This window comes from Larus michahellis, chromosome 2 (assembly GCF_964199755.1).
Source record: "Larus michahellis chromosome 2, bLarMic1.1, whole genome shotgun sequence".
In the NCBI taxonomy this organism is placed as follows: Eukaryota; Metazoa; Chordata; class Aves; order Charadriiformes; family Laridae; genus Larus; species Larus michahellis.
Window position 1 is genome coordinate 48,341,035 of NC_133897.1, and position 11,883 is coordinate 48,352,917.

At 37.8% G+C, this 11,883-nt stretch overlaps 1 protein-coding gene across 2 annotated transcripts; it reads left to right on the forward strand.

The window, feature by feature from the left end:
- The first annotated feature begins 11 nt into the window (after positions 1-11).
- UBA5 (ubiquitin like modifier activating enzyme 5) lies at positions 12-11,350 on the forward strand. Of its 2 annotated transcripts, XM_074575190.1 has the most exons (12): positions 12-440; positions 1,605-1,650; positions 1,735-1,824; positions 3,032-3,141; positions 3,557-3,643; positions 4,321-4,405; positions 5,262-5,366; positions 5,478-5,605; positions 6,757-6,892; positions 7,338-7,413; positions 8,212-8,318; positions 8,871-11,350. In XM_074575190.1, the coding sequence occupies exons 1-12, from the start codon at positions 295-297 to the stop codon at positions 8,952-8,954; spliced, it is 1,200 nt and encodes a 399-aa protein (XP_074431291.1). In that variant the 5' UTR covers positions 12-294; the 3' UTR covers positions 8,955-11,350. The 2 variants fall into 2 exon arrangements, with proteins under 2 accessions (XP_074431291.1, XP_074431292.1); XM_074575191.1 differs by lacking the exons at positions 12-440; positions 1,605-1,650 and having other exon boundaries at positions 1,735-1,819.
- Positions 11,351-11,883: the final 533 nt, after the last annotated feature.

Consider the following 11,883-nt stretch of genomic DNA (forward strand, 5'->3'; position numbering starts at 1 on the left):
CGGTCCGTCAGGGAAAGGCGTCCCCGGCGCCGGGCCCGTGGGCTTCTTGGAGCCGGGTTGCTTCTCCTGGAGGAAAGCGGCTCCCGGGCGGTAGTTACCGCCCCGGCTGGTACCTCCCCTCAGCCACCACTAGAGCCTGCCGGTTGCCCGCTGTCGGGAGCGGCGAGAGACCTCCGCGGTGCTGATGGGAACTCTCTGTGAGGCGTCGGTGCGAGGTGGGGAGGGCGCTCCTTGCCGCTCCCGGAAGCTGCCTCAGACGGGGAGACGTGTCGCTGCGGTGTCGCCGGTGCTGCCATGGCGGAGCCCAGCCGGATAGAGCAGCTGGAGCGGCGTGTGCGGGAGCTGGAGGAGGAGCTGGCTCGCGAGAAGGGCGGGCGGCGGGTGCCGCGGGCCCGCATCGAGACCATGAGCCCGGAGGTGACGGACTCCAACCCCTACAGGTGCGGCCGGGGGTGAGGGGGGCAGAGGGGCGTTGGGTTATGGAGAGAGGGCCAGGACTGAGAGGGACAGAGGGGCGTTGGGTTACGGGGAGAGGGCCAGGACTGAGGCACGGGCAGAGGGGCATTGGGTTAAGGGGAGAGGACCAGGACTGAGCCGTGGGGAGGAGGCCCAGGGGCTGAGGCAGCTGTGGGGTGTCAGGCGTGGGTTGGAACTGTGGGTCTGGGTAGAGAGGATATGGCATGTGGACCTGGGCTAGGCTGGGTGGAGAGCTAAGGGATGGGGCTGGGTGTGTTGAGGAGGGTGTCATGGCAACGCTGAAGGCAGGTGCTCTGTGGGCAGGAGGGGTGAGATGCTCTCCAATTTCACACCTGACTGGTTCATCGAGGTTATTTTGTATTATCTTGCTTTATGGTACAGGGGGAGAGAGAGGAAACTTTGTGAGTTTTTCCACTAAGTTGCTAATAAATAGGACAGGTGTTGGTATTACATGAGATGTTATTCCTCTAAGTTACCAATTTTAGAGTTTGTTTTAGAGAAGTCTTGAGCATCTGGGACCCCTTCTAATGCTCAGAGGTTCTGTAAATCTGATGCATTTTTTTTTTCAGGATTAATTGCTTTAATACAAGCTAATACTTGTACTTTCATTGATACTTTTAACGAAAAATGCAGTAGCAGGATAAAATGTTGCTTTAAAATTCTTCCAGCTATCCTTACAACCTGATATTTGCCTTTTTTTTTTAATGTTTTGTTGAAGTTAATCTAATCAAATTGATCATAAACCAGTGGAAGAGTCCTCACTGACCTGCTGCCATATGGTTCATTAAAGAAAAAAGTGTAGGCTTTCATTCTATAAATCAGGTATTTGTTTACGAAACTAATTATGGATCCTCCTGATTTCATTGACATTACTCATACCAACTGAGTAAGTATGTGAATTTCTGCAGGTTTAGTACTCCATTGCTGTTGCTAATAGGAGAGTATCTACTATCTCATTTAGACTGTATCTAGCTGGCAATCACAATTGCAGTGAAAACAGGAGGCTTGAGTTTGGTGCTTGGTGGGGTTATTCTTAAAGCAAAAGTGATTTTAAATATCTGAAAAGCAAAATTGTATCAGAAATGTAGAGAGCATTTTCTGTATAACGTTGCTGTTTCTCTTTGTAGTCGCTTGATGGCGTTAAAAAGAATGGGAATTGTCAAAGACTATGAGGTAGGATTCTACCTGCATTAAAACATTTTTGCCCTGTGAGGACCACTTTTCATATACTGATCTGTATTTTATTTCTTTCTACAGAAAATCCGTTCCTTTACGGTTGCAGTAGTAGGTGTAGGTGGAGTTGGCAGCGTGACTGCTGAAATGTTGACAAGGTGTGGCATTGGTAAGGTAATGAGAGTTTTCTTCTTCTACTCCTTCATAGAAGATGGACCAGTCTTCTTCATAAAGAGTTATATTTGATTTCATTCCGTTTATTTTGCCCAAATAAAAAAGTACTGTGAAGAAAGCACTGAAGAACAGCAACTGCGTAAACATCACAAATGAAGAGTCTGTATTTTTCTTATGCTAGTAAAATTGATTTACTTAGGGCTTAATCCTGTATCCTGTAGATGGTTCTTGTTTGGATGCGTGTCTTCTCTGTGCCCTTACATGAGCCCATCTATCTAACCTTCATACTGGATTATTGCAAAAGGAAAATAAAATAAAGAAAAAAGAGAGGGTAATTTGCACAGAAGATTAAGTCGTATGTTATGAAATCAAGTTGATATTCATGAAATTGAAATGCAGTAGATGTCAAACATATTTTTATCACAAACATTAGTTCCTCATGTGGCAGACTCAGAGGTAAAAATTTAGCAACAGCTAAAAATAATTTGATGTGTGTATAGCTAACAAGAACCTCCAGAGTCAATAGAACAGGATTTTTTTTAAAAGAAGGAATTTGGGGAATGGCTTAGATATTTATATTTCCAGGCAAAACTTGACCATTTCTCTTGGAACTTTGAGAAGTTTCTTAATACAGAGATGATGCAATTTTTTATTGCAAAGTTTATTCCCCCTTCTTCTGAAGGAGCATCTCCTGAATACCAGCATCTTCGGCATGGAAAAGGACATTGGACAGTTGATTCAGAATTTATAATAATCAACATGTCCATGTATTATGTAGGTATTTTAAGTGAATTGTTTTTGAAGAACTACATGCCAAGACAAGTGAAAGCAATTACACATTTCTAGTTAATGCCAGAACAACAAGTAGGAATGTGATAATCGAGGTGATAGTGTTCATGTAGATAATTTATTGAGTATTCTTAGTTTAGATCAAACAAATAGATTGTTTTTTATTAAGAGTGCTTTTCATGACTTAGCAAATCAGTTCCTGCTGAATGGCAGTTAGAATTCAGTCTTTCGTGTACTTATAATGTTGGTACCTTTTGTATGTGAACTGAATGGGATGGCGGGGGGGGTTGTTTGGTTGGGTTTGTTTGGGTTTTTTTTTCATTTTAGAGTGAGTTTTGTTGTTTAAAATGGCTTGCCGTAATGCTCTGGATGCAGAGTCTTTGGAGATTCACATATGTTAATACAATCTTCATTGTAGCTGCTTCTGTTTGACTATGACAAAGTGGAACTGGCAAACATGAACAGACTCTTCTTCCAACCTCATCAAGCTGGATTAAGTAAAGTGCAAGCAGCAGAGCATACTTTGAGGTATAACTTAGAGAAGTGGGTATCAACATGTATTTAGCCAGGATGCCGCTCCAGAAAACTGATGTTTCACTCTTGATCACTTGCAAAGCAGCATGATCCAATTTGAAAATTTGAGTATAAAATAGTTGTGGGAATGGTTGATGCTTTAAGGGCATTTTTGTACTGGCCAAAACCTTAATGTGAGTCTACTTTTTAAGTATAGCTAATTTTGCTTAGAATTTGAGTATAAACTATGCCACTTCAATGTGTTGTGGTTTTTCTTCCTCATCTAATATGTAAATTTTTAGCAAATACGGGTGTATTGTAGACTTCAGACTGGAAGCTTAAGGCTGTAGCAACACTTTTGAAGTTAGGGAGTAGAATGCAAGTTATCATGGTATTTATTAGTATTGACTCATATTATTTCCTCCATAAGGAATATTAATCCTGATGTTCAATTTGAAGTCCATAACTACAACATCACAACACTGGACAACTTTGAACACTTCATGGACAGAATAAGGTAAAATCTCTCAACAAAAGCATATTGTTAACTTCTGCTGTTGTGTGGTTCTATACAGCCTCACATTTTTATCGTTGGGGTCTTTTTTCAGTTTCATGACTTCCAATCAAAAATCACTGGGAGATATGTACATATGAAGACATTTCTGCCTAGACCTTTTTCTCTGGAGTTGGCATTTATTTCTACTGTTACATTGTTATATTAGTGCATCTTTAGATTTCCAACCAATACTGCAGGTATTACAGGATTTTCACATTATATAAAACAGATCAGATCATATTTTGACTGCTCCAGAGGAGTAGCTTCAGATATGCTTTATAGAATGAAAAAAGAAAATAGTTATTAGTAGGTCTCACAGAGAAGTTCTGAAATAACTTTTCCCATTTGCAGTAATATTGTACAAAGACACAGTTATCCAATACTTTGTACTGTGAGTGTATACTATATAAAACCTCTTTTAATCTATCTAAAATGCCCATGTATTTAAATCCCAGTTTCAGCATGCTGTTGTTTCTACTGTAGATCTAAGACACTAGTTGTATCCTGTTCTGCATTTGCACAAGTTTTGTTAGGAATACACTTCCCATGTGTTCTGTACTCTAAAGAAGCACGTTAATTGCCATGTTGGTATTTTGTCCTGCCACCAATTACATGCAGACTTCTGATACTTATTTCAGTAATGGTGCACTAGAGGAAGGGAAGCCCGTTGATCTTGTTCTAAGCTGCGTGGACAACTTTGAAGCTCGCATGGCAATTAACACGGTAAGGCCATCTAAGGCATGAGATAACGGAGGTTGATTTTCTCCAATAAATATTGTTAGAAAGTATGCGGACTAGAAAAAAGACAGGAACTTACCGAGAATCTTCTAAGAAAATCCCTCCTTGACTTAAGGAAACAGAATCTGAGCTTTTACCCAGTTCTTGTAAAACATATTTTATGTGTATAAATATAACTGTAGACTTTGAAGTTACTAGCAGCTAATGGTTAGTAAAAAAGTGTTGTAAGCCCTCTCTGTATTTCCAAATTATCCTGTTTATATAAAGGTATTATCAAAGCCTGTCACGTTGAATCTTACAAACTTTTTAAAGACTGTGTTTAGCTAATTGTATACTTCATATGACTTTTTGTATACTAAAACTGTCGTCTTAGGGCTGTGTACCTAATCAAACTGATTTTCTTTATAGTAGCAACAAATGTAGGGAACGTTCCAAATGCATGGTTTTTGTTATCCATCAGCTAACCTGATCTGCAAATTGCGTGCACTGGGTACACAAATACACTGTCTCCGTGCCATTAAAAGTAGTTTGAGCAATTAGATTCTGTAGTGTGCCCCTACTACCTGGATCGCTAATGCCTGTATTTGTTCAAAAGTCTCAGCTTGTCAGGAAAGCACAAAGGGTGAGCTTCAGGAAGACAACTTTTAACTTGTTCTTTGATTTGTCCTGTGACTCTGATAAAAAATTTCTATTCTACCTTTTCATGTTTGTTTTTCTGATCATAGCCTTTTTGTCTTAAAGCAGGAAGATCAATGTCTTTAACCACTCTCAATTTAAGTTTTGTGGTTTTTTTCTCCATTATACTCTGCAGTGCTGATGTGTGTGTTTCTGTGTTTATAAGGCTTGCAATGAACTTGGACAAATCTGGATGGAATCCGGAGTGAGTGAAAATGCAGTGTCAGGACATATACAGCTGATCATACCTGGTGAATCTGCTTGTTTCGCGGTATGCAGTGCTCTGCTGAATTTTTTGTTTGTCTTTCTTTTAAAGAAGAATGGGAATGGCAAGGTTTTTTAACACTTCCTTTTAAAACTGAATTTCTTTATTTCCTCTCAGTGTGCTCCTCCGCTTGTAGTTGCTGCAAATATTGATGAGAAAACTTTAAAACGAGAAGGAGTTTGTGCAGCTAGTCTTCCTACAACTATGGGTGTTGTGGCAGGAATTCTCGTACAAAATGTTCTGAAGTAAGTGACTGAGTTGTGGCTATTCAATGTACAGCACCGTAAGAGAAAGAAACCCGAAGGAAGATTTCATAATGATGGGTCTGGTTCTTCTTACATATTTGTGGCCCATTTCCTAAAGGTATTGGCATCATTGGATAGGGCTGAAACATACACTGCTTTTGTCACTGGTGTATTTAGTTTGGAGCTGCTGTTTTTAATAGAACTTCTCAGGGATAACGAAAAGTCTTCAGAGTTTTCTTAAGAATTTCTCTTACTGCATACAGACACACTTTTTTTCCACCCCCTTCATTATGCGTTTAAAGGTACTCCCATTTGACATACACAAAAATGCTGCAGTGATGACTTTTCTTTGAAACTTTCTACATGGACAAAGAATAAATAATTTCTCTTGCAGTGTTTGCATTCCAAAAACCTGAGATGAATTAAAAACAGTTATATAGCAGTATGACATGTGACATAATAAAATATGACTCCAATTGCTAAAAGAACTGCATGTATCAGCAAGGAAGATTTTTTTAACAACTTTGTACTTGGTTTCAAAAGCATGCGCCATCTTTTAGAAGCATCTGTGAGAACAAGATCTTATTTAGCCTGTTTTTAGCGTTAGCGTGGTTATGTCAGTTATCGAAAAATTTCTATTTACGAAGAATAAAAGTACTGTTTGCCAGCATGCCTACAAAAAACAAAACTCCATTTTCAGCTGTGCAGAGAGGTATTATATAAAATTGCATAGCAACATGTGTTTTTTCTTTAATGAAGAATGCAAACATTGCAGCTTAATTTAAATCTTTATTTTCATTGCCAATCTGACCCTACAGTAAAGATGATTAAACTGGTTCTGATTAGCTGTTGAAAACTTTCTCATTGTAAGTGGGATCTGAGTGCTTCAAGGAATAGATTAAGGCACTTACATACTACTCTAAATGTATTTTTTCTGAGACGCCACAAGAGGACTGGGTTCTATGCTGATACAATTACGCTGTTGTCGGGTGACTACGCCTTATTTTAAGACAATTAGAGTAACATATTACAACTCACTGGTGTGAAAGTGTATTCTAAAAGTTCTTTGAAGAAAAATTATTCCTCGTGCAACTGAATTTTTAGGTTTGCACCTGTATATAAGGGCCTGCTTTCTCTGTTTGTGCTTCTAGATACCTGTTAAATTTTGGTACTGTGAGTTATTATCTTGGTTACAATGCGATGCAGGATTTCTTTCCAACTATGTCTATGAAGCCAAACCCACAATGTAGTGACCAAAATTGCAGAAAACAGCAAGAAAATTATAAGGTAAAAATGTTTTGTTTAGTTTTGTTTTTTCCTTTCTTTAAGTCTTAAGAACAAAGCAAGCTACAGCTCTGTAGTAAAAGAAAACTTTCATCGCTACTCCTGTTTTCAGCAGCCTTGTCTTCAGATCCTTGCATGTTTCTAACAATACAATATTTTGAGTTATCTTAAAGCAAAGGGTAGGCAGACTGGCTTGCATTCCGTTAGATAATATTTTATTCCTGCACTAATTGCTCAAACTTTCTGGCAGTCCTATTTTTGACTGTTAATGGGTTGGTTTTTTTTTAACTTGCAGGTATTCTGCCTTTTTATGCCTAACAAAGTTCTAAATGGTGACTGCGGTTCTTAAATATTAAGTGTGAATATTGGATTTGATTTTCTTTGCTGTTGTTGAAAATTGACTATTACATATAGTATATTTTTAAATTTTTTTGTGTTTTTCCTTTAGAAAAAAGAAGCCGCGAGACCAAAAGATGAAGTAATTGAACAGGAAGAAGAAATAGTACACGAAGACAATGAGTGGGGTAAGTAATCAACTGGAGACAGAAAAGATGTTCCCAGTACCGAGATTCAATTGAAGTCTTTGTTTTGGGTGAACATGCTGTAGGGGTATGTCGGCTTTTTATGGTTCCTATTTTTTGTAACTTAGACGGTGTAATCACTGCTGGCTTCTCACAGGTTTTGACAGTAATGTTATCACAACTTGATGATGTATTTTTAGTGTAATGTGCAGGTTTTAGGCTCAAAATGTAACTGCATTTAAATAGAAAACTTTCTCAGAAGATAGTCTGAAAGATGCAAGAAGATGTATTCACTGTGTGTTCCTCTTAAATAATGTCACTAAAGAGCATTTGTCACTTCCGTAACCACTGTGCTAAGGCATCCCATGGATTTTTATATTCCTTTGAGAGCTTTAAATTAGAAGGAATTTTCTTAAGGAGTGGTAAGCGCATTTTATGTAACCATTTCAAGAATGGATATGTGTGCTCTATCTATTACATGATATGGAAAATAATCTTAGCTTACCATTGGGAGAAGTGTCCTCACAATAAGACTTAAACAGTAAGGACTAGGAAGTCCTGTAGGAGAGGCATCATTCTTGTTCATAAGTTATCTGTATAGAATTATTTCATATATTGTAAAGGGAAGATATTTTGCATCAATAATGGATTGAAGTAGTTGAAATCAAAGGTGTTTCGACTTTTAATTTTTTCTTATTTCAGAGAAGTAACTGCAGTTTTCCTTTTACTGTGATGACATAGTGATTAAAGAACTCTTTCTTGTAATGTTTAATGGAGTTCTTGATTCCCTTTCATGCAAAGGCATTGAATTAGTATCAGAAATTTCAGAAGATGAGCTGAAGGCTGCTTCTGGCCCAGTACCTGAGCTTCCTGAGGGAATTACTGTAGCGTATACTATCCCAAACAAGGTAATGTATTTATTCTTTATGAATTTTTGAAAAACATGTTGTAGATTAAATTTATAATACCATCCAGTTTGGTTACCCTTTAAACTTAAACAAAATTCTGTCTGGAACAATTCCAGTAAAACTGTACCTCAGTACCTCCAATTGGTGCCTTCTATGGTCCAGTTTTATGTTTCTATGAAATATATTTCCTTAAGTGTGGATGCTGGTGTGAATGTAGTTTTGAGGTGATAGAACTGAATGTCTTTGGAGGGGCAGGCGAGGAAAAACAATGAATTTCTCAGTTGATATTTGGGTGACTAATTAACTTTTACCTTATTTATCTTGTAAAAGCTGAACGTAGTCAAAGAGCAATTAGTGTAGCTGGAGAACACAGAATCTGTGTGTCCTAGTCAGAATAGTTTACAATTTAAACTTATGCTCACTTAGGCCTAATGTTGCAATTGAGTGTTTGGTTCTAGGAAAATGCTGTGGTATAATTGCAATAAAACATGTTTGTGGGGGGTTTTTTGTTTGCTATTTTTGTTGCTAACCATTTCTTCTTGCTCTTAATAGGAAGAGAATCTGATAACTGAGGAAACAGTGGCGGAGTCTGAAGAAAGCCTAGAAGAACTCATGGCCAAAATGAGAAACATGTAGCAAAACAAATATTAAGTATAGCTTTTGGGAGTCTCAACTGACACAGGATTTTGAGAATACCAGGCTACTTCTACTTTTTTTTTTTTCCTTTTTACCTCCACTGAAGCTTATCTTTACATTTCTGATGAAATGGAACTGTTACAGGGGCAGGAAGGAAACAGAGTTACCTTCTTTATGTGCTGATGTCTTTATGTCTTTAACATATGAAGTTGTGCTACTGTAAACTTTAATTTCTCAGCATTGCTACTGCTGATTAATTCTCTCAGCATTCTACTGAACATCTACAGGTGTTCAGTAGAAAATAAAAGGAGATGGATAAACTAAAAGAAGCAGGCATAGCACGTTACATGCAATATCATGTCATGAGAGCAGTACGTAGTGTAGAAGAACTGAAAGATGAAATCTGCTGGAGCAGACTGAACAGGTGAAGGGCAGATGATGGTGCCTCACTGGTATTGCTGCTCCTGATTTTCCATGCACTTGTACACATCATTGGTCACCGGTCTCTGTAAATTCATGGCATGGATCATGCTGTGGTTACTTTTTCTGAGTAAACAGAAAATTTCAGCCTTTTCATCCGCCTTAAATATCTCTGGGATTGATTTATTTTATTGTTTTAAACTTCTCTGGTTTTATCCATGTTTTACTACTGCTTGTTCTTAAATAGCTGCCTGTGTGTTTTGTGTGTGATAATGATTTGAGTATGCTGCAACAAGGCAGTGTCTTTTGTTAGTAGGTAATTATGCTAGGAGACTGGGTATTAGCATGCCACTGGTTCAGCTGGCAGATGCTTTTCAGGACAAAATCTGTAAGAATTCCTAGCAACATTGGAAAGAACAGGAGATGTTGTCTATGTCTTTGGAAAATCTAAATATTGTATTTTTTTGGTTTTTAAAAGTTTAGCTATAATTCGGATCCATCCCCATCATATGGGCTATATTAAGGAATATACTTAATCTGAGTTTGCATAGGAAGCCTTCTGAAATTAGATGTTCTAACGTTTCTTTAGTGTTGCAGATATCTTCAGTGGAGTAGCTGAGCTATTGTATTTGTCTTGTAAATACTAGTACATAATACTAGTACAATAGTATTACCTTTTAAATTATCATGTGTTAAACAGACCTGTAAATGTACACAACCTGTAGTGCGCCAGTACCCTGCAGAACTGGAAGGATAAATTTCAAGTATTTTAACTGCTGTGGGTCTCTGATCCAGAACTTGATCATGATTTAGATTTGACTTAGAAGAATGTAAATTTAAGCCTTCTGCACTATAATACAAATATTTCCAACTTGAGCTGTTCAAAGAACCTTTCCGCAGCATGATGCAGCCAACACGGAAACAGCTAGTAAGGGTAGTGGCAGTATCTAATCAACATGTAAAAAGACAGTAATATGGTGGAGGTGCTTCTGTTTCTTAGGGCAGCTGAATGAATACATAGTTATAACCGTTGCTTAGAAATTAAACATTTTTTAAGCTTCAAAATCTGTTTCCTCCACAGCTGACACTAGATTATGTTGTTTACGTAAAAATCATCTCTGAAGCTAGTGAGGGAGCTTTTGGGTGGATTTTGTATGCAGTACATTATACTGTAAAATGGAAGATTTTATTTTTGATTGAGTTCAGTTTTGGAGAAAACAGATTTTAGAAATGAACTGTAAAGAGGGAAAGGCAATAGAACAATTAGATCATTAAAAAAGTACATACTTGAATCTGTGTCACTAGGTCTACATTAGCTTGATCCAAGCGTCAATTTAAGTGTTACTTATGTTTCTCTGTGGCTTTACGTTTCTGTTGGGAACAACAAAAGTGAGGCACAAACCAGGCTCTGGAGATTCTGAGGCAAATGGTTGATTCGTTTCTACAACAGCTCCATTAACCTTGACTCTTAGCAGCTGTGTCAGCCAAACAGTTATCACACGATTGACAGCTTTACAAGAGGCAACTGTTTACCATTTTATTTTATGTACAATTTTATGAGCAAATTAATACACTTTTTTGTATACAGAGTACACAAAATGGTTCTCCTGTTACTTTCAGACTTCCAGCTTGTATATACAAGAAGAATTTGAAGTAATGAGAAAATACTTTGAGAAGAGTATATGTGCCAATGGTTAAAATTATTTAAAAGTAAACAGCATCAAAAAAAGCAACTTCAAGGATAATTTTTTAATTAAAAAGACATTTACAACTATAATCTACTCTGACTGTAAAACCTAATGGAAAATGAACTAACAAATTAAAGCCTATTGCAATGGTTCAGTCCGGTTTTGTTTATTTGGCAATCTTATAAAAGAAGCTTTCAGCGGATATAGTGTTTCAATCATGAATGTTATTGAGATGTTGACATTCCAACTGTTGATTAAATGATTAAATCTCCATTGAAACTGCTGACACTCTGTTTTGAGGTGGAGTCTTCCTACACAGAAGTATTACTAGGCATACACCAGATATACAAATGACTTTTTTTAATGTCCATGAGGTACAAATACATGAACAACTATCTTAAGAGCGCTGTGACTATAGCTGCGGGAGCTTACAGTCAACATGCGGCCTGCAAGACCCTCCACTATTACTCAAGATCTTGTTTCATTTTCTGTAGATCAGGGATTTTTGTTCAGGTTGAGAGGGTAAGCTACTGTTTCCTCACCATCTCTGCTAATGGACCATGGATGGTTGGCATCTGCCACTTTTCAGGGTTTGATCTTTTTTCTTCCAAAAGCAGCCGCCCAACCTATGAGTAAGTTGAAGAGAAGTGACGCAAGGGAAGAAGAGTAACAGTTCAGAACTGGAAATCACAAAATGGGGAAAGTCTGATGCAACCCTGAAGGCTTAGAAAGTAGCTTCTTATTTAAGCCAGCAACATTAAGGAAAACTATTTAAGAGAGCAAGATGTATCATTATACATGCTAAAATCAGAACAGACAGC